General features: G+C 47.7%; 9 protein-coding genes across 9 annotated transcripts; 4 read left to right on the plus strand and 5 right to left on the minus strand.

Annotated features, from left to right (window-relative positions):
- Window positions 1-132: 132 nt before the first annotated feature.
- PGRI_035640 (uncharacterized protein) lies at window positions 133-3,701 on the minus strand (the record flags this gene model as incomplete). Its single annotated transcript, XM_040791277.1, has 6 exons — window positions 133-632; window positions 685-780; window positions 834-2,756; window positions 2,963-3,487; window positions 3,545-3,575; window positions 3,627-3,701. The coding sequence occupies 6 exons, from the start codon at window positions 3,699-3,701 to the stop codon at window positions 133-135; spliced, it is 3,150 nt and encodes a 1,049-aa protein (XP_040645354.1).
- Window positions 3,702-6,694: 2,993 nt separating this feature from the next.
- Window positions 6,695-7,448, plus strand: PGRI_035650 (FKBP-type peptidyl-prolyl cis-trans isomerase; the record flags this gene model as incomplete). The annotated part of the gene is made up of 6 exons (XM_040791278.1): window positions 6,695-6,828; window positions 6,905-6,975; window positions 7,091-7,151; window positions 7,209-7,229; window positions 7,320-7,358; window positions 7,409-7,448. The coding sequence occupies 6 exons, from the start codon at window positions 6,695-6,697 to the stop codon at window positions 7,446-7,448; spliced, it is 366 nt and encodes a 121-aa protein (XP_040645355.1).
- A 307-nt stretch (window positions 7,449-7,755) lies between these two features.
- Window positions 7,756-8,841, minus strand: PGRI_035660 (sugar phosphate isomerase/epimerase family protein; the record flags this gene model as incomplete). Its single annotated transcript, XM_040791279.1, has 1 exon — window positions 7,756-8,841. The coding sequence occupies one exon, from the start codon at window positions 8,839-8,841 to the stop codon at window positions 7,756-7,758; it is 1,086 nt and encodes a 361-aa protein (XP_040645356.1).
- Window positions 8,842-9,511: 670 nt separating this feature from the next.
- On the plus strand, window positions 9,512-10,615 carry PGRI_035670 (Gfo/Idh/MocA family protein; the record flags this gene model as incomplete). Its single annotated transcript, XM_040791280.1, has 1 exon — window positions 9,512-10,615. The coding sequence occupies one exon, from the start codon at window positions 9,512-9,514 to the stop codon at window positions 10,613-10,615; it is 1,104 nt and encodes a 367-aa protein (XP_040645357.1).
- A 311-nt stretch (window positions 10,616-10,926) lies between these two features.
- On the minus strand, window positions 10,927-12,738 carry PGRI_035680 (sugar porter family MFS transporter; the record flags this gene model as incomplete). Its single annotated transcript, XM_040791281.1, has 4 exons — window positions 10,927-11,310; window positions 11,370-11,678; window positions 11,737-12,141; window positions 12,202-12,738. 4 exons carry the CDS (start codon window positions 12,736-12,738, stop codon window positions 10,927-10,929), a joined length of 1,635 nt encoding a protein of 544 aa, XP_040645358.1.
- Window positions 12,739-14,520: 1,782 nt separating this feature from the next.
- PGRI_035690 (uncharacterized protein) lies at window positions 14,521-15,903 on the plus strand (the record flags this gene model as incomplete). The annotated part of the gene is made up of 4 exons (XM_040791282.1): window positions 14,521-14,633; window positions 14,690-14,939; window positions 15,352-15,450; window positions 15,520-15,903. 4 exons carry the CDS (start codon window positions 14,521-14,523, stop codon window positions 15,901-15,903), a joined length of 846 nt encoding a protein of 281 aa, XP_040645359.1.
- An 826-nt stretch (window positions 15,904-16,729) lies between these two features.
- PGRI_035700 (uncharacterized protein) lies at window positions 16,730-17,437 on the minus strand (the record flags this gene model as incomplete). The annotated part of the gene is made up of 1 exon (XM_040791283.1): window positions 16,730-17,437. The coding sequence occupies one exon, from the start codon at window positions 17,435-17,437 to the stop codon at window positions 16,730-16,732; it is 708 nt and encodes a 235-aa protein (XP_040645360.1).
- A 1,264-nt stretch (window positions 17,438-18,701) lies between these two features.
- On the plus strand, window positions 18,702-19,757 carry PGRI_035710 (shikimate dehydrogenase family protein; the record flags this gene model as incomplete). Its single annotated transcript, XM_040791284.1, has 1 exon — window positions 18,702-19,757. The coding sequence occupies one exon, from the start codon at window positions 18,702-18,704 to the stop codon at window positions 19,755-19,757; it is 1,056 nt and encodes a 351-aa protein (XP_040645361.1).
- Window positions 19,758-19,960: 203 nt separating this feature from the next.
- On the minus strand, window positions 19,961-21,268 carry PGRI_035720 (inositol monophosphatase family protein; the record flags this gene model as incomplete). Its single annotated transcript, XM_040791285.1, has 6 exons — window positions 19,961-20,069; window positions 20,123-20,254; window positions 20,331-20,766; window positions 20,830-20,918; window positions 20,970-21,021; window positions 21,082-21,268. 6 exons carry the CDS (start codon window positions 21,266-21,268, stop codon window positions 19,961-19,963), a joined length of 1,005 nt encoding a protein of 334 aa, XP_040645362.1.
- Window positions 21,269-21,513: the final 245 nt, after the last annotated feature.

Consider the following 21,513-nt stretch of genomic DNA (forward strand, 5'->3'; position numbering starts at 1 on the left):
AGAGCATGTGGAGATGAAAGAACAATTCATGTTTTGATATCAACGCCCAAGAACTGGGTCCATCGATGCATGACGGTGCGATGATAAAAGATCGGGGTGAATAAAGGACATGGGACGAAAAGTACTTCGACACTAGCCCTGCATGCCCATGAAAACTTCCTGGCAGTTCTCCACCAGGAACTTGAGGACATCATTCTTCTTCTGGACGTCGGTCATCTCACGGGCGAGACTTTCAGGTCGCATGATTGTTGGAGCAAAGACCACCGCGACATTCTGACTGGTCATCAGGTTCTCCTCATGGCGCTCGACGACGCGTCTGAGATGGAAAATAAGGAATTCTAGGACATCGCGGTGCACGCGAGGCAGCTCGAGTAGACTCTTCTGCATGAGCTCAATTCGCGCGGACATAGGGCTAACCTCAGCAGAATCTATCACAAGTTCGTAAACTTCGTAAGTGATCAAGGGGTTAGGAAGTTTTCGGAAATACTGCTTCAAGGTAGATGTGACAGCATGAATATCAAGGTCAGGGTCGGAGATATCGTAATCAAATGGAGATCGTTCAAAGCCTTCGCGAATCGTTTGGATGACTGAAGCGGCACCGGACTTGCGATAAATGCCTTCCATGTCCATGCCTGGTTTTATTTATTAGTATAACGAGCGACTGAATGACCAGACGAAACATACCTCGCAATTCGACTTCCTGAATACACCGCGTGACGATGGCTGGGATAATACTCTTTTCATGTTCCATGCGAGCCTCAAGTTCGGTGCCGAAGAGAGCTGAAAGTAATTAGTTTCTGATAACATCCTGAATGATAGCATAGGGTACATACCATCAGCAGCAACTTCAGCGAGCACAGGAACGCTGTCAGCTTGAGACATCTTCCCTCCCTGCTTGCCTCTCTGGTTTCCAAAGAAACCAAAGCCTTGACGACTCGGGTCTTGAGTCTGAGAACGCGGTAGACCACCGCCACCCTCATGTGGCTGTCCTTCACTGGACATGAAGGCCCCCTTAAGACCCTTGACACCTTTGGCAACGTTCTGTCCACCCTTTTTCCAGTTGAACTTGCGAGGCTGGCCCTTGCGAATGCTGACAACCTGGGGGCCTGGCACAACAGTAGCCGTAGCAGGCTCAGAGTCCTCTGAAATGTGAGCAGTAGACATCGATCCCTGATAGTCATTGGAGAAGGAAGGTTTCATCACTTCAATAGAGTTGGTGGACTGCTGTTTATTGTGTGAGATGCCTAGACCGTTGGGTCGGGATTGACCTTCCGTAGCTTTGTACAGTTCTTGGATCTGGTGAACCAGCTGATTATTTAACTCAGCTAGCTGTGCATTCTTCATCGACAATTGCTCGAATTCCTGGAAGCTCTTCTCCTTTCGAGTGTTCATGGCTTCCAGCTCCTCCGACAGGTCATTGCGCTTCTGCATGAGCTCCTCAATTTGCGGTGCATACGAGTCTTTCAGTTTTTGAATAGACTCTGCCAGCTCGCGCAGGACGTGGTTGGAGAGTTTGCCAAGGTCCAGTGGCCCACTGGTGCCACCACGCTTTTCAGCCTCCATGTGATCGGTGAGAACCGTGAGTTCACGTAAAACGATCTCGCGCTGAGCGTCAAGGACGACCATGGTAGATCGCTTCTCAGAAAGCTCAGTGTTAACCTGCTTGACGTCTGCTGCGGCGCGAGCGGCTGATTCCAGTTCTGCAACTCGCAGGCGTTCTTTGCGCAGTTCGTTGCGAAGCCAAGCGATCTCTTCACTCTGTGATCCGGCGATGGGACTGCCCACATCTGTTCCAGCTATGCTTCGAGTGCTCGGGGATCGGGGGTTCTTGAGATCTTTGCTCATTCGCACACTCTTCTCACTGAAGCTTCGACCATGGCGGACGGAGTTTGAGACGCGCCGCAGGAATGACTCGTTATTTTGCCCGACTGTGTCATCGCCGCCGATGATGCGCGATAACTCTTCATCCATAGAGAAGTCACCTCCGCTATTATACCGTAGCAAGGTGGATGCGCCGGAGTTATCGTATGGGTGTGATTCGTTCAAAGGAGTAGATTGAATCGGCTGTTCGAAAGTGTCACTACGGAGCATGGGAGAGTCCTCGTATTGCGATGACACAGGCGATGTTCCGACCTCTTTCCTTGGGATTTGGTGAAGCCTGCCCTCCAGCGAATCGCCGCGCTTTGGCAAATGTGGCAAACCGGAAGCTTGAGAGCGCGCCGAGTCCACTGAGCCATGGTCGTGAAGACGACGAAGCTCATTTGAGGGACGAGTCGGACCCGAAGTAACACTATCCATTGGAACGTGTCGTTTTGAGTCACTGGAGAAATCCTTTGATTTGGTGCTAACAGGGCTGGTAGGCCCAGAAAGATTGCTTGTTTCTCTGAAGCTGATCGGGATGTCGGATGAGCTGCGAGTCGAGTCTGCCCTTGCAGGTTTGGAATCGGAGATTGGTGTTTTATCGGATGAATTGGCGTCGTTTCGTTCCCAACCTTTCTCTTGATATGCAATATGGGGTGAATGGTTTTCCGAAGATGCACGGCCGTCGCGCGAGGCCCTGTGTGAGCATTCACTGGATTGAACTTGATTGTAATAGTCGCGACTGGGTTCTTGCCGTGTTTGTGAGTGACCACGGGATTTACCCTCAGCCGAAGGATCAAAAGCAAGAGGAATCAATAATTCACCACCATCTGCATCAGTTTTGCGTGGAATTGATTGACGACTACTGCGATATGTGCTAGATGGGAGGAGAATGTCTGTGCGAAGAAGTAAGTAAGAGGATCAGAAACGCGTTGGGTATCTTAAGAGACGCGTTCCACAACAATAAGTGAAGGCAAAGGCAATGTATAGAACAATAGAGGGCGGTGTATAGATCACGCGATTAATGGAACAATAGGCAAAGTGTAAGGCTTCGATGTTTGTACATCTAGGCTGCAAAAGGAGTTTCTGAATGGTTTCATACCTGAATCGGCTTGCTGATTGGAAGTTGAGCTTTGCGGTCTTTCATCATTTAGATCAGGCGTTTCCGCCATTTTACTAGGATCAGGCGTGCCTGTATATTCACTAGGCTCTTCCTCCATTAATTGTGCCTCTTGAAGGTGGGGAGGCAACGACGGCAAGGATTTGTCCAGCTTCACATTAGGCCCAGCTGGCTTTTTCCCACTAGTGCCGCCGGCTTTTCGTTTTCTTCTTCGTGCCATTAGTGATTCGTGACATTCCATGCAGAATATACCCTGTGAAGTGCGCGCATAGCGCAAGTTCTCAATCTTTCGCTTGCAGTTCCGGCATCGGAAGCATTGCGCGCAGAAAGCCTGGTCTCCTGTTAAGATGGCCAAATCCTCGATCTTGTTGTTGCAGGAGCTACAACTATATGTGCAGTTGCTGCATATAAGTGATCCATCGCCCAAAAGGAGGAGGTGCGCGTCCGAGTCAAGCAAAGTGCTGCATGTACTGCACCGGAAACAGTCTATGTGCCATCGGTTTCCAGCTGCCAGAGGTTAGTGACATGGCAATACGTTAAAAGACCACAGAATATCCGGCATACCAAGCTCAAACGCTTTCCCTTCTTCAAGAGTCTATCGTGACAGTTAGTCAAGTCCTATCCCCTCGCTCCACGTTATGTTTACCTCTCCACAGCCCTTGCATGGGTAGGACTCGTCCTGCTCCATAGGAGACTCCGGGTAAGCGCCTTGGTTCTCCATCTTGAGATCCACTATTTACCGCGTAAGGTGTAAGGTCGACTATGATGGTATATTGATGCGAATACAAGTCTGGCGGGGAACGCAGACCAATCCAGAATGTGTCTATACGAGCGACTGGTAATCGCCACGGAGATCCGACCCGAAGTCGCATGCGCCTTGTGCGCTGGCTCCTTGAAGATGGGTTTTGTTGAGCGCAACCCGCTTGGAAGGCGAAATTAGGGAGATGGGGACGTCGGTGCGGGTTCGGAGGGGGAGATGCAACAGGGGGGCTGAAAGAACGGCGAATGGTGGCTGAACCTGCAGGCTACCGAATGGTTAAAAAAAACGTGATCAAACACTAGTTTTAAGCGTAAGACATTTGTCTTCCCAGTCCCCGAACCAAAACAAGCAGGGCTAACCACGTATGGGGGCCAGGAGGATAGCGGGCAAATATTCGACTATCAACCAGGGATTATGGGGTATCCATCTGTCGACGTACCAGGCACTGGCCGTGCTACAGAGGTGTTTCAGATAAAATAATCGCGGGTGTTGTAACTGTTAAGCGCAACAGGCGAAATGAAACGGAGACTGCCCCTCGCGGGCGTTGGGATTGGTTTCAAGGTTGGACAAGCGGAGGAAGCCCCGGTACTAAAGGAAATGAAATCCGGAAATAAGGATGGAGAAAATGAAAAATGAAAAGGCAATGAAACAGAGAATTGGAGGGGGATTAGGGGGAGGTGGAGGGAGAAAGGAGGTTGACTTTCTGCCAGTCTTTCCCCACGTTACTAAAATCTTTATCTCCCAAACATTTTATTGTTATATATGTTGTACTATAATTATATGCCCAACCTATTCTCGTCTACGTACTTTTTATACTCATTACCATATACCGTTGATGCCCAGAACGTGCGGGCCTTCATTTCCCCATTATAATGACCAATGAGGTTGTTGATACCCCTGAATTTGATCCAATCTGATTTGATCTGCCTAGAAATAATACTAATGAAGTTGAATATATTATATTCTCCCAACAATCTCCCAAAAATAATAAGCCCCTAAGCTATAAAGAGAAATTCAGCTTTCCCTCTTCGGATCTGACGCTCCATAGCCCCCCCATAGTCCATCGCTTTGACCATGGTACGGCTATTTAGTCTCAAACACTTCATTTTTATCTCTGACCGGTTCCCAGCCCTGTGGTTTCACAAATAATCGAATCTCGCGGTCTAGACAGTTTAAAACAATTGAAAACACCGAGTCTCAAGTGCCCCCTAATCTTCTATATCTTTGGAAATTATGAAACATGTCACGTGAGATTCCATCACATTAAAGGGCTTTCAATAATGGCTTGCGAATCATAGCTGAATGTTGTTTAATTTTTTTTTCTATTTTGCTACGGAGTACCCGAAAGTGAGTTAATTAACCCCTTTTTGATTCGCTGGTAAATATAACCTATTATTTTCTCGTGTGAGACACGACATCTTATCAAACAATACTCTTAGCAATACTAGTAAAGGTCCAGGATCCAGTATATATATGCCTGATAAAAATAGATTTTTCTTTCACTATGTACGAGTTAGATATAGGACCTAGACAGAACTATCTATAAAATCAAATCTAGAAGGTTAAAAGGCTTCTCATATTGCCTTAGACTACCATGAATATAACTAGAACAGGTAGTATAAATCAAGATTATTTTTATAAATGAAGTAATAGAGAGCATACCTCAGAAATAATTCGAAATATTTGATCTCAAACTCATCAGACTGAAGATACCAATCTAAAGCCTCATAGTATAAGATTGGGTTGGAGTAGAACAGCGAAAAGAAAAACATCGATAATACTGATCAGCGGCTGATCGCAAATGAACAACATAGGCAATGTTATGAATATCGGTATTCCATGGATAGCTGCCAATGACCTATTGGGTCCACTTATAATTATCTGACACTGGGCAGATCTGGACGATGGGTATCTGTATGGAGTACTTACCTCGAGAGATATAACAATAATCAGCAATTCGGATAACATATATAGTTTGTTCGAATATCGAAGAAATTAATATTAACATAGAAAACCGTCCAAGTTGGAAAATATAGTTACTGGATCGACGCTAAGAGTGGGGTTTACACGCGGCAGATGACATCTTCTCTACGGAGTACAATATTCTTATACAGAGTAGGCAATTGTAAATGATACTCTTGTAAAATCCTCGAGGAACGGATCAATATAAAGGCAAAATTCAATGTAATTTTCAAAAGTCAAACAGAGCGTTTCTCTGCCAACAACTTGAACGATTTTCCCAGAAGAGGCCCGGTATTTCTGTTTTAATGCTTAGCGACTGGAAAGATTGCTAGGCAAACTGAGAGCAAATCGATGGGCATGCCATTGGCCAGGAAGGCTCAGCTCCATTCAGACACGGATCTTTCCATCGTAGACTCATCACAGGGTAAGTGACAGCACAGTAATTCAGATAGATAGTGCTCTCCATTCTTTTTTCCCTAGACCTAATCAATTATCGCAATTACCACTTTTGGCATTTAACGCTAAACTGAGATGGGACGACAACTGCCAGTAGCCGATCGAGGCTATCAACTCTATGCAGGTTTCCTCACTACAAACAACATACAACCTTGGCCTTGACGAGAGTATTTTAATCTAATTCTCAACACAGAGGGTGTATAATCAACGGGAAAGTGCATGGTATCACGAACGCCAATCTCATGATAGTTTCAATATATGGACTCATTTCCCATGAAGAGATTAGAAGTTTTCCCCCACCAATTCCTCAGTATACCATTCAACAAAAGAGATGGATATAATTATTAGACCTTTCTTTAACATGACATCATAAAAGATACGGGATGTTCAAAATCAAATCCTTGTACATATCGGAGCCCATAGGCCGCTACCGCTTTCCCCCACTATCAGAAAAAAATACGAACCGTTGCCCCCTCGAACCTCACCTCTTCTTTCATTCCTCACTTTTTATCTCAACATTTAATACACAATTCAATATGGGTGTCGAAAGGAAGATTATTACTCGTGGTACCGGCTCTGGCTCGCCTGCTGCGGGAGATACTGTCACTATCCACTACTCGGGATGGCTCTACGATGCTAAGAAGTCCAACAAGGGCTTCCAGGGCAAGCAGTAAGCTAACCTCCATACCCTCCAACCGTTTATATTATACCTTAAGTATTTTAGATACTAATAATCTACGCAATAGATTCGATAGCTCCAGACTCCCTGGCCGTGGCCCTTTCAATGTTCAGATTGGTGTCGGAAAGGTTATCAAGGGTATCTTATCCTCTTTCTTCTTTCTTATCTCAATGGAATCATTCATATTTGCAATGCTTGAATTTATTATCATGTTATATTCGAAACTGGATGTTAATACTATCTGTCTGATTAGGCTGGGATGAGGGTGTCATGCAGATGACCCTGGGAGAGAAGGCACTTCTGACCATTACCCCGTGAGTAAACTCCAGATCGAACAATACCAAATTAGACCACTACTAACTATCTTTCAGTGACTACGGTTACGGTGACAAGTAAGTGAACAAGCTAGGCATTCAGGCGATTACTACATATGCCGTGGCATCCGGCAACTGAGAGTATTCTAACATTCTTCTTCTACACAGGGCGGCTGGCAAGATCCCTGCAGGCTCTACTCTGATCTTGTAAGTTCTTTCAAGGAAACAATATTGCAGCGAAACTAACTATTTTGCAGCGAGGTCGAACTTCTTAAGATCAACAACAAGACTGCCTAAATAAAAAATTGAATTGAGCAGACCGGCCAAGCATAACATCATCAGCTAAATTCGCTACCACATTGCCCCTGTGCCACTTCCTCGCAGTATAAATGGATCTTAAATTGCATCACGGTCTATTGTAGAATATTGGTAAAACATACAGGTTGAGTAATGAGTGCCTGCCAACCCTGGGCAACGCCCAGGCAGTTGAGTATATCCGTGTGATGTCAAACAATAAAAATCGTCAAAAGTCGTTAACAGGTGTATGTACAGATGCCATATGCTATACAGAATGGAAAGGAAAATGCAAGTGCAAGTCAATCGCCTAGAGGCGGTGTTGAACAGGTAACTCAGGCGCCGGGTTTGACACCGAGGCGGTCTCAGAATGGTCATCCCAGCGCAAGATACGAGCCATTTTGTTATATGATTCTATACCACGGCGAGCGTGATCGGCAGGAACAAACGGATCAGTCTCACCGAGAGTTCGACTAAAGAGTTCAAGGGAAACCCAGCCGCGGAAGCCGAGATCTTCAAAGAAGACGCGAGCCACATCCACAATGGGCAGATAACCACCACGCGACTCCTCGAGGGGAAACAGACGGGCATTGCGAGACCAATTCATGCGCACAGGCTGTCCAGCAACATGGAAAGGATGATTTTCATCCAACGGAGCGGAAAGACGCTCGCCATCAACAAGCTGGACATAAAAAATCTTAGCTGGATCGATGTTGGCAGTGCGCAGACGCTGCAACGAAGCAGCCAAGTCCACAGCCGCATTAGGTGTGCGACCCGAAGGAGCAGCCGGGTCGGCATATACACGACCGGCGATATTGAAGGAGTCAAGACAGAGACCAAAGTTGCGACGATCGACATCGCGAACAACTTCCCACGAGGCCTCCCAGGTATCAATGTGATCACCCCAGCAGAGAGCCTCGTAAACAAATCGGAACCCAGCACCAGCGCCCAAGTCAGCCAGGCGCTGGAGATCACGGACAATGACAGTGCGATCGCCAGTGGTGCGAGCTGCACCGGTCTTTGGGTCTGGTCCTAGGAAATTTGACGGAACCTGGATCATGTCTGTGCCCAGCGCCCGCGCCAGGGTGAACCATTTAGGAAGCTTCTCATTGATCAGCCGGTCTGACTCGGCGCGGTCGATGAGGCCCTCGTACATGGAAAATGGTTGAAGACAGATAATGGTCAGACCCAGGCGCTTGCACATTCGCCGCGTTGACCGTGCGGCTTCGTGGTGGTCACCGCCAAATACCCGGTGCGCGTAGCAGTCTAGGTCGTCGAAGAAGAGTTCAATGCCCTCGAAGCCGTGGGCAGCAGCTTGCATCAGCTTGCCGGGGAGGTCGTGTACCCAGGGCCGGCCTAGGGACATTGAAGCGATGCCGGGGCGGTTGAAAGCCATTTTGGAGGTATGTGAATGTGTGTCCGTTTGTTATATACCTTATTATTAAACCAGAGGGGATTTTTTCCAGTGTTTGTTTTCAAGGTATCTCAAATGGAGAGGTATTAAGGGAGTGGAAATGTCTCCAAGTTGGATGTCCAACGATATTAGGGGGTTTATAGGCCATCAAAAGGGAATATACAAAAAATAATTGCGACAAAACGTTATCCCCTACAGTTCCCTCTTATGATTGAACGTTTTCCCTAATCTGCTGTGATTCGTGTCTGATGACGAGGCAGAGCTGATAGAGGCAGGTCACATGTCCGGGTAAACGCTTCCCCTTTTTTTGTTTTCCCGCTGGTTCCACTTCCTCTCCACGACCACTCCACTCCACTATTCCTCCCACCCACATCGTGGAATTTGGCTTCCTCATCAAATATGCTTTTCCCGCCCTTGGAGACAAAATGCCCGGAGGTACCCGGCCAGATTCTCCATATGGGTCCAAACATGACCGGAGAATCGGCGCCGAATCGTCAAATGCTGCCCGGGGTCCGGGGCAACATCACACTTTCCGTAACTAAACAAGCATACATACGAAAGTCACCAGGTTGAATTTCCTCTTGAGCTCTGCAACTTACGCCATTCTGTTGTAAACATAAAATTTGTCCTTGAACCCTTAACCACCACCGTCATGCCCGTCAAAGTTGCCATTATCGGCGCAGGTCTTATTGGCCCTCGTCACGCCCAATCCGTAATCTCAAACCCCTCAACAGAACTAATTGCGCTCGTTGACCCAATGCCGACTGGTGAAGCAACCGCGTCCAGCCTGAAAACCAACTACTACCCCTCTGTGGCCTCACTACTTGCATCCCCCCACCGTCCCGATGCAGCAATCGTCTGCACACCAAACCACACACACGTCCCAGTTGCAAAGGAGCTCCTTGCAGGCGGTGTTCACGTCCTCCTCGAAAAGCCTGTCAGCGATACCTTAGAGACAGGCCGCTCCCTACTAGAGTTCGCCCAGGCTCCAGAACGTGCCCACCTCAAACTCCTAGTTGGCCACCACCGCCGCTTCAACCCTTACGTGCGAGCCACGAAGGCTGTCCTGGACGCTGGATCCCTCGGCCGCCCCATCGCGATCAACGGTCTGTGGACTTTGTTCAAGCCAGACGCATACTTCGCGCCTCCAACAGACTGGCGCGCATCGCACGAACGCGGAGGCGGCGTCATCCCCATCAACCTTGTTCACGACATCGACCTCATGCACCACTTCTTCGGGCCGATCGTGCGAGTGACGGCCGAGCGCACACTGCCGCAGCGTCCCAGTCCACCACATAATGCCGACGAAGGCGCCGCCCTGACATTGCGCTTTGCATCGGGTGTAGTAGGCACATTTCTGGTCTGCGATGCGACGCCGTCGCCGCATAACTTCGAGACTGGTACGGGCGAGAACCCGCTTATCCCGCAGTCCACGACTGGGGGTGACTCGGACTTTTATCGCATTTTTGGCTCGGATGCTTCGCTCAGTGTGCCGGACCTGACCCGCTGGAGTTATGATGCTAGCCCTGAGAAAAGTTGGAATTTACCCTTGACTGTTGAGCGGATTCCGCTTCCGGATGATAATAAGGCGCCTTTTGATCTTCAGCTTGCGCATTTTGTTGATGTTATCAATGGAGAGGCTGTTCCTAGCTGTACTGGCGAGGATGGGTTACGTGCATTGATTGTTTGTGAAGCCGTTCAGAGGGCTATGCGGTCGGGTCAGCCTGTGGATATTGATATCAATTTGTTGGCGTAGTCGGTCAACTAGCTCTATACCGATAGTGTTCTTTTCTACTAGACACAGTGATTTGCTAAGCATTTGATCTACCCGTGGACGTACGATATGTTGAAATTACAAGAAAGGCCGATAAAAGGACGGAAGGGGTATACTCATTGGGTCATTTGCTTCTTTGCACTCGTTCAGCGAAGTGTACTTATACTAAGCAACTATAGTCACAAAGATCACAACATCTGCAACCCGGAATCATTTTAAAAAGGAACTGGCGCTTGGTTTGACGAAACAAATCACAACAAATGGACATCAATACGGAAAGAATTCACCACCGTTCAAGCGTACTTTGGCTGAGCCACAGTATCCTCGACTTGCTCAGGACGCATCTTACTGATATTAATACCAGCAGCCTCGACGTCCTGGCGGAATTGCTCTTCGCTCTCACGCAGCTGGGCGATCATCTTCCCGTGGGCATGTCGCACAGGTTTGATGTCGAATAGCTGGTCCATACTCTCAAGAGGAATACCCTTGGTTTCGGGAACGAGGAAGTACACGAAGACGATGGAAATTATCATCATCGATGCGAAGAAGAAGTATACACCGTATCCCATGGCTGTGAACATCTGCGGGGTGAAGCGCGAGACGAGGAAGTTCCAGAGCCAGTTGGAGGCGGCGGCACAGGCCTGTGCCAGGGAACGCATGTTAGGGTCGAACATTTCCTACAGATGCTGTTAGCAAAGTTCCATGTCTGGGGGTTTTAATACCTAAGGATACTTACCGAGTTAAGCACCCATGGGGTACCGTTCCAGGTTGGGGTATAGAAGACCGTCCATAGGTAGAAGAAAAACATAGCTGCAATACCGCCGCCGCTCAAGCTGTCGCTTGTGCTGTCTTCGGGCTTGGCAACCTTGATGTACGCACCGACAACCCACAAACAGACTGAACCACCTGCTGCACCAATCAACAGCAGGTTACGGCGACCAACGTGATCAATTAGCCAAAGTAGCCAAATGAAAGTCACTACAGTCTTTACGACACCGAAGATTCCAGTGGTAAACAGACTGGTGTTGGTACCTTTGATACCAATCTAGACGCATTGTTAGTATTAGCCATTCAAGGCCGGATCAAGATAAGATTCGACTTACAGATTTGAAGACAGTTGGGCTGTAATAGTTGATGGCATTAATGCCAGATCCATTCTGCCAGAAGAACAGCGCGCTTCCGAGGAATAGACGCCACATGACCTTTTTGTTGGTACCGGCCGCCTTGAAAGGTTTCCAGAAACCAATTCCAATGCTACGGCGCTGTTCCTCCAGGGCCTGGTCAATGGCACCAATCTCTTCGATCATGTAGATATCATCCTCGGGCAATTGGCGAATCCAGCAAAGATTCTTGATGGCGTCCTCGCGGCGACCGCGTCCGAAGAGCCAACGAGGCGACTCCCGGATGAAGTAGCCACCAATCAGCAAGAGACCGGAAGGAATCAACTGAACAGCAAAGGGAATAAGCCATTGCTTATGGCTAGGTTCCATGGTCTCGTCGACACCGAACTATAGATATTATGTTAACATCCAGAAGACAAGTCGGCCCAAACAAAGAGGAAAACTCACGTTGATCCAGAATCCAACAAGACCGCCAATTTGCCAGCCTAGCTCGTAAACACCAACCAATCTACCGCGAATGGCTGGGGGAGATAATTCGGAGATATAGATTGGGGTGATGTTAGAGCCTGCTCCGACACCAAGACCAGCGAGAACTCGGCCGCCGTAAAGGAGACCCAGCCCTCGATCACCATTGGCACCAAGCATGATCCCAGCACCGAGAGTGAAAACCATGCCAGCGGCCAATAGGCCAATCCTACGACCCCAGAAATGGCCAATTGGATATGCGAAGAAAGCACCGAAAAAAGCGCCAGCTTGGTAGCAGGAGACGATATTGGCACTGATCAGGTTCCTGGTGGTATCAGACATGTCGCCGAAGTGGAACTCGCTTTTAAAGGAGTCGAGAGAGAGCGTAGTGCCGATGAAAGCACTGTCATAGCCGATCATACAGGATGTGCATGAAGCCACTGCTGCTAGGAGATAGATTCTCCAGTTGTAGACCACACTAGGCGTCGGCCGGTCCTCGACTAGCTTCAGGATCGACATGGTGGCGGTTCAATATAGAAGAACTGAAGAAGAATTGCAAGAGCACCAGTGACCAAATGATCTTGACACCCAATGCTATATGCAGTGAGGCAGTAACGTGTACGTCCCAAGGTGGACGTCACCACGTCTGAGGGTGTGTATAATATATAGGTGTAGATGCAAGCAAAAAAAGGGAAGAGGAAACCAAAAGCAAAGTCCTCAGGTTTTAAGAACAGACTAGTGAGGGAGACGAGATCTAAATAGACTCAGCCCCGGACTGCCGATTTGCCCTTGGAGAAAGAGGGGAGAGAATCTGGGGTTGGGAAAAGGGGGAAGAAATCGTGGAGATGCTAAGGCGGAGAAAAGTATAGCGCAGGTTGTCAAAATCTCTTGCTTAAGCAAATCAAGCCAAGGCGCGGCAAAACGAATACTCTAAGTTATTTCGAGTATGCGCGCGAATAGTGCGAGGATAACTTTGATCGCCTCTTGGCACCTCCAAATATGGCTTGCTCCCAAGAAGAAAGTGACTCAGAAAGACATGCAAACTTTGTTCGGCTATAACCAAAAAAAACTACAAGTTAAGATAATTCGCTTAGGACGTTAGATTGTGGGGAATCCAATAGAGTGGGGACTTCCCCGGCGGGTTTCCAGTAACCCGCCACAGCGTGCATGTTAGATCTCTCTGGGGTACCCCGGGGGGAATGCAGTGGACGATTGAATGTGAACTAGCGAAGGGTAATTGATCTGATTGGAAAACCGAAATGGATCCAAAGAACAGGGGGAAGGAAAACATGGCCAATTACCGATTTGCCGAATATGGGTGGCGGGGAAAAGCCTTTCCCGGAAGCTAATGGAGAGACACGGCCACTGCGAAGTATCCGTTGGGGACTATCTGTATGGGAATTGCTTCGTAGTCTGTTCTGCAATCATAATTTGAGTTACCTGTAGTCATCTCATTTGTTCCTCGATAGTTTTCTGCGTGCCATGGGGATTTCCCTTTGAGGTGTTGGTAGTTCCAAGGTTGCAGTGGGAAATCATTCAGCCCGGTAGATGTTCTCCAGAGTCAACAATCAAGCATTGAATTTGCCACTGACCCAACGACCATGTCATGAATTATGTTGAGTAAACTAATCTATGATATATAATCTTTCATCTAACAACATACACGATGGCATTAGTCAAGAGAAGTAAATTAGTGGAAGAGCAAATATTTCTCCGCTTGGCGGCTCATAGCTTATAAGATAACCATAAAAGCTCGTCTACTTTAGTAAGCCCGATGAAGTTGGAAGTGGGGGATTCACCGGACAGTGAGCTTGAGAAAGATCTTAAAGTGGACAAAGATCTAGAGTCCTTGGCAGAATCAGATGGAGAAGTAGCCTCCTCGCTGGAGGTAGGTTCCAAAGAATCTAGCCTAGGTGAAGGTCATGAGCTAGAAACGGGTGATGTAGAAGACAGATAACAGGCAGTTGGAAATGCGAAGTTAGAAGTAGCATCACTGCTACCAACCATGAGGCTGTCATGTAATGGATATGCGCCCCTTTGCACATGCGGTCTTAGCTCCGTCTTTATTGCAGAACGTGAGAAGACCGGCTTTATTCGCCGTAATCCGTGCAACTGGCTCGCCGTGCTATGTGCGATGAGCATCAACATTAAGACATTGTTTTTCTCGCGTATGCCATCTTCGGCTTCGCTCAAGTCTTAAACAAGAAAGGCAAGAGTTAATATCGTGCTCTATGTATCGTGTCGAGTCTTACTTGTCATTCTTTACTTACATGAACAGTCACTTCCGTCGATTAGCTCGAAATGCACAGAATAGCCCGTACAGCCGTGATTGTGGACAGACCACATGATGCACTGGCCATCACAATCAATCACTTCCAGTGTACCGCCGAGGAATGCACAAAACCAGAGGCAATGTAAGAGGTAAAGCCGAATAGGGGGGTCGTCAGGTTGTCAGGTTATGTGACTTCAGGCGAAAGAGTAGCTCTCCTGTAGAGAAGCGGGATAGCGCCTCGCGTCCCTTTACTCTCGGCTGTGGAATTGATCCCGTCACAGGCCTGCGACGGATCATGATCATCAGCTCCCAGCCCTACGCCAATAGCGGCAATGGTGATAAGTTAGAGCGCGTAACTGCGTTAACTGTTCGGTTTGCTCTCGCCAATGCGGCTGTCTGTACCGATACCATTACTGACCCTAATGCCCCCAATAACATCTGGATCTTGGTTAGTAAATATTTCAACTCTGATTAGAACATGTTCTTCCCCCGTGCATCGCTAATAAAAATTTTGAGCTATAGCCGAACATGTTCTTGAGCTTCAATTAATCCCCCGCTCAATTGATTTTCATGGTCACTGGAATTTTACCAGCCGTTCAGGGATTGGGGGAGTTTAAGACCACGAACAAACTCATGCCATGGCATATAGCAGAGTTACTCGGTCAAGACTACTCCCAGTGGGCCCCTGGGTTTACATCCGCTACAGGTAAACCAATTGACCGTATTTTTAAGACGTTAGGCTCGACTGCAAATCCAACCGCCCTTTTAAATGCAGAAACACGTTTGAACTCTGTGAAAGGAAGGGTCAGTCAACTTACGACAGTCTGTGGTCAATAGTGAACTAACGATCTTGTGTATAGATCTTTAGCGGCAAGCAACCGATTGGCGATGCCCCCTGGCAAAACATGAATGCACCAGATATCACCAGTGCCACGGCTGCGTTGGATGAACTGAGGATGGTAGGTCTTTCTGCAACTTCGATCACTTCTTATAAGTGTCTTTGGCTAACTGTTATGCCAAATTGATAGGTTATTTCTGTGTTCAGTTACCTGAACAGCCCGGATGTGACTCGCCACCTGGTTCGCACATTCCGTGCCGCGAATACTGAGTGGCAGACTTTCCAAGCCACAGTCAATCTGGTTCACCCGGGCACCGATTTCAGTGCCCCTGTACTATGTAGAGCCTACATGGTTAACTTCATGGAACGGATGACCCAATGGGTGCGACCATGGATCAATGGCCGTCTTCTCGAATTGGAAACCTTGTGGCAGCAGGTTTATAATGCAGCTCCAAATCAAGCAACACGGATTGCTGCTTTCAGTATTCTTCAGCTGATTCGTAATCTCCGGGAGGAGCTCGAAAGTGTTGTCGATTTTGATACGTCGGTGTTTGTATTCATTTTAAAATCATAAGTTGATTTTAGAGACGATGCTGGGAACTTTCGGGTAGAGAATTTGACTAGGTTCCATTCTCGGATGATTGAAGGAAAGGTAGCTTTAGTTAAAAAGCAATTTAAATATGCGTTGAGGTCAACTTGAAAGTCCAATCAATATATTCTAAAGGAATATATTAGATGTACTCATAACAATCATGTAATTTAAAAGCTTAAATCGTGGAATCAAAGACCGATCTTAGCTCACAAATCCTACTTGTCACTCCTAGACATGCTTCTCCTTCTATCAATTTGTCATAGAACCAGCGTTAGAAGAGAATCTATCGAGGAACTTAATATGTACACTTAGTGGGGTATATAGTCTGCTTTCCACAGCACATAGAAACCACGATCCTCAGAGAAACTAGTACGACCAGCGAGTGATTCATAAAATAGGCCAAACACGAGCAGGCTTATTAAGATTTGTGAGTTGCCAGGCAACAAGTGTCTCGGGTAGAATGGTTTGTGTCTCATTCACCTGGTGAAAATCGTGCCAGATCTCTTTCAATGTAAACTCTCTTGTTGACATGAATTGGTAAAACCGATAGAAGATTTGGGAAGCGCTGATTTTGACACGTCCATCGTAGCCATCTTCGTCAACGCCAGTTTGAGGCCAATCAGGATCGACTGCCCAAAGATAGCTTTTTTGACGTCCCATCAGGTACGATTCGCAGGCTTCGTTTGAGGCAAGAAAAAAAAACATTAGACAAGTCTCCTGATTTCAAGTCATTCCTTGCCCGAAGGTCACGGAATTTCCTATTTCATTATTATTATGCCGCTGATAAGTCGGTGTTGACAAGTCAAACTCACTCTCTAAGAATATCCAAGTTATCCGGGCTTGGACTCTCAAACTCAACGAATTCCGCCGCTTTGAACTCTTCGATGAGATCAGATCCGTCCGCCGAGAACATAGGGTCCTTGAGGATCTCGTCAAATTTCTCCCGGAACTTTTCCCATAGACCTTTCTCCTGGTACTTAGGGTGGTAGAACACAAAACCGAAGGTTTTCATCTCTCCTTCCTGATCGAGGACATTCTTCACCCACTCCCGAGGCATTGTGAGAGGCTTCCGATTCTCCTCTAGAGCCTTATGATATGCCGTACTTTTTGCGAAAAAGATATTGTCATCTCTTAAGTTAGCGAATGCTTTTGCCTCTATGGGAGAGAAAACAATAGCGCGCGCCTGATTCATTTTCTCCGTGAGATCCGGCCGCTCGACGCTCAATCGCAGTCGATCCTTGTTAAACATGAATTGATCTGACAAGCTCAAAATATGAAAGTCATTATCCATAAGAAGACACTCGGGGTAGGTCAGGGAATGTGGATTTGTGGCTGCTTTGTGGAAAAGATCGTCCACTGACAAATTCAAGTGCTTTTGGGCGTTGGCCTGCATTATTGCCCTGGTGGGCCATCCCAATATCCGGTGTTTTTCATCTAACGTGACGGATGAAGGCGACTGGATGGCCTTGTCCCATAGTGGCTCTAGGAGTACCAACTCCTCTAAAGTATCTGCCATTGTGTTGGGGATAAGAAATTTTGAGAATGGGTTTAGATCATGCAGGGTTCAAGCAGGGGAGGGGTCGGGTTCTTATATAATTTCAATGCCAACCTAGTGGCGTTACCAGAATTACGACTAGTATTTTCCAGTTTATCAGTATCGTAAACCTATTTGTTGAGATTGAAAGTTTTGGTCACTTTTGATTACAATCAATCTTGTTGGTATAATCTATACTGCAGCTGATATTTGAAGCAAACCTTTGGATATGTATACAGCGCTGATCACACACACACACATATATATTCGTATATATATACGATCTTGCACATGCAAAACTCTGCCATTAAAGGAGAGAGACTCTTTCATTACTTCCTGACTCCAATTCCCATACAACTTGTCACGAAGCCTAGCTAATGCCCACATGTGCAGCCCATAGTCTCCCAGCCAGCCTGCTGGTAACACACTAGAGAGCCAGGGGTGTTAACTGACTTATCAAACCCAGTACTAATGGTTGGGTCACAATGTAGATGAGATCATAAAAATGATAAACAATGATGTTGAGGTTATTTAGAAGAGAAATAGGGAACAGAAGTAGCAGTAGTTGCTTCCGCAGCGTTTGTGTCAGTGTTGTTGGGCAATTCAGGTCTATCATCTTCTAGGGGCTAGGTACGGCCATTGGTGATAATGCGAATGAGACATGACGTGCGAGGCTTCCTCATGATTCTACAAAAAGCAATGATGTGAGCGACGGCTTAATCTAGCGGCCAACATGCGGACAGCTGCTAAAACACAGGGCTAACGGTTGCGCAATCGATTTAACTGAACATGGTACGTAGTATGGTGTGCATAGACGACGAGAGGCAAGTTCCTTAATCCTACTGCTTCAGCCCGGATGGTCGAGCAATTGAGGTTATTCGTTCTCTAATTGTCTTTGTAAAACAACTTCGGAACCAATTCACACGAAATTACGCTTCGCCTTATTACAATTGAAAAATAAACCTTCATTGCGTATAAGAGAGAGGAACAGAGATATAAATGTAAAAAGAGAGGATGCTTCCATTAATAGATGCTTCCCAAGGTCGGTTCAATCTTTCCCCATCCAAACTCATAAAAGCGGCGACAGCTACGCTAGAGATGGAAAGCCCCACCCGGCAGAGCAAATATCCATAGATCGCACGTATAGCGAGCTAAGTATTTTCCCTTCTAATTTCATCTTATAACATTGTAGCCGCTCCCCATCTGAGATCTGCATAGGCAAGCAAACACATATACACGATTCATCATGTCCGTCACAGAAATCAACCAAACGCCTCCGGAAGAGCCCATCTCCATCCCCTCCAACCGGGATGGCGTCGCCTATCTGTACGGCCACCCCCTTCTGAACTCTCTCTCCCCACCCCTGCACCAGACCGTCTACAATGCGCTCGGCCTCAATTGGACCCAAATTCCCCTGTCCAGCGTTACTGGTTCATCGGATACATACCCTCCCCCCTACACACGGTCGCCACCGATTGAAAAATATCTGGCATCAATCAAGTCCAATCCCAAGTTTGTCGGCTCGTCAGTGACGATGCCTCACAAGGTCGCAATAATGCCATATCTCGACGATCTCACCGAACACGCCCGTCAAGCCGGCGCCTGCAACACCATCTTCCTACGCGACGACCCAACAACCGGTCAGCGCCAGTACGTGGGCACCAACACCGACTGTGACGGCATCCGGGAAGCTCTCATACAAAACGCACCTGACCCATCACGTTTCCGTGGCCGGCCCGCGCTCATAATCGGTGGCGGTGGCACTGCCCGCACTGCAATCTACGTTATGCGTCGCTGGCTCGGCTCCAGTCGCATCTACATTGTTAACCGCGACGCCGCCGAAGTCGCCGCCATCCTCGAGGAAGACCGCCGCCGAAACCCCGACCCCAATGCGCAGGCTCCTCTTATCCCAGTCACCGATCCAGCTGAGGCTGCCCGTCTCGAGTCGCCCGCGGCTATCGTCTCCGGTATCCCTAACTACCCCCCGAAGTCTCCCGAGGAGCTGCGCGCTCGCGCGATCATACAGGCTTTCTTGGGTACCGCTGCCGATGCCGAGAAGCAGCAGGGTGTTATTCTGGAGATGTGCTACCACCCCACCCCCTGGACTGAGATCGCTCACCTGGCTTCTGCGGGTGGGTGGAAGGTCATCCTTGGCTCTGAGGCTCTGATCTGGCAAGGTCTTGAGCAGGCCCGTCTTTGGACTGGAAAGGATGTCATCGGTACCCCTGGCCTTGTGCAGCAGGTTAAGGATCTTGTTGCTAAGACCATTGCGGAACGGGCATCTGCGAAGTCTAGCCTATGATTCCTTCTTTACGATCATGTCTCGATTTTCTATTAATCATTGCATAGAGCGCACTAGTAGCTAGTTCCATTGTCTATATGTGAATAGCATCTTTGATTGTGAAATATATCCTGCTTTAGATCTACCAAAATCAATATGAGATATATTTACATCCGACCAAACATCTGTACACAGTAAAACAAGATCAAGGCGCTGTGAGCCATTCATGCCCCAGGCCGCGAGTATTCCAGGTTACGGACTCGACGCCAGACTTCTCGTACTGTCCGCTCTTGTGTTTCACGGCCTGTCTCAGTGGGAGATGGACCAGCGGGTCTGGAATGTTAATTAGGAAGATCCAACACACAGGAAGAAATTCGCAAACCCACCTAATAGCCAAATACAATCTGCTGCCGAGTCGGACATCCTCAATTGGCGCCGTGTCCACATCCTCTGGTGGGTTAGCAGTAGTCATAAGTCCACCAGCCTCCAAAAGAATAGCCGCACCAGCAGCGATGTCCCTATGATAGTCAGTACCAGCATACCTAACTGACTCCGCAAGGGATAGAAAAGATCCAACAAAAAGCCAAAACTCACCACTCCCAACAACCTCCCTCCCACCAAATATCGAAAGAACCCATCGCAACATACGCAAGATCAAGCGTCGCACTACCCAAACTGCGCATACCATGCACCATACCACCTCTCCCATTCCGACCGCCCACCTCCGCAGCCATGTTGACAAAACTCTCAATCTTGCGATGCATATTCCCCTCAGGAATATCGCGACGATCCTTACCCCACTCGCAAGAAAAGATACACTGTGAAGGCGCGTTTGCGGGCATTGGCGGGGTTGGGTTGTGGATAAGCGGAAGTCGGCGAGTCTCATTTAACCAAGCTCCACGCCCGCTGCAGGAGGACCAGAGCTGATCTGTGAAGGGGGCATATACTACACCAATTACTGGCTTGTGCTGCACGATGAAGCCAATTGAGACACAGAACATGGGGAAGATATGTGTGTAGTTTACGGTTCCTGGGGCGGTATTAGTATCGATTTCAACACATAATAGCCATAGTGCTGAAGGTAATTATTTACCATCTAATGGGTCGATACACCATGTTGGGTGCTCGTCAATGAGGTAGTCGCGAGACTGGCCCTTGGCATATGCCTCCTCGCCGAGGAATCTGGGGGTCTGTTAGATTTCTTCGCCACTGAACTGCAACAGGAAGACTTACTTATGAGATGGGTATCTGGACTCCAGGGCACTCCGGATGAATACTTCAACATCTGCCGAGTAAAATTGTGAGCGATGTTGTCTGATATGGCTTATCAGGTGTTCCGCCTTACCTTCGTCAGTCTGCGTAACAATGTCTACTGCATTTTCTTTCTCTTCAAATGCATTGGAGGAACCATTTGCGCCTGAGATACGCTGCTCGACACGATCCATGAGCATCTTGCCTGCCTTGCGGCCCAGGTCTACCGCGAAAGCGTATATCTCATCTAGTTCATCTTGGGAGAGGGGTCCAACGGCCATTGTGAAACGGATAACAGGTATGTGTGGATACGAGAGTATCAAGATGTGTTAATGTAAGGAAACACAAGGCTGAAGGGTAAGGGTTTAGCTCCTTGAGTCATCCGGTGAAAAATGGAGGTTAAAACAACCGCCACTAGCCGACGTTGCTTATCGAGATGATTCCCCACTTTATATCATAGAAGTTATAGATTTTATATCACTCCAGTATACCTCCAATAGAGAAATTTCCAGTTCTACATACTGTT

The sequence above is a fragment of the Penicillium griseofulvum genome (genome assembly GCF_001561935.1).
Source record: "Penicillium griseofulvum strain PG3 chromosome Unknown contig_86, whole genome shotgun sequence".
Taxonomy (NCBI): Eukaryota; Fungi; Ascomycota; class Eurotiomycetes; order Eurotiales; family Aspergillaceae; genus Penicillium; species Penicillium griseofulvum.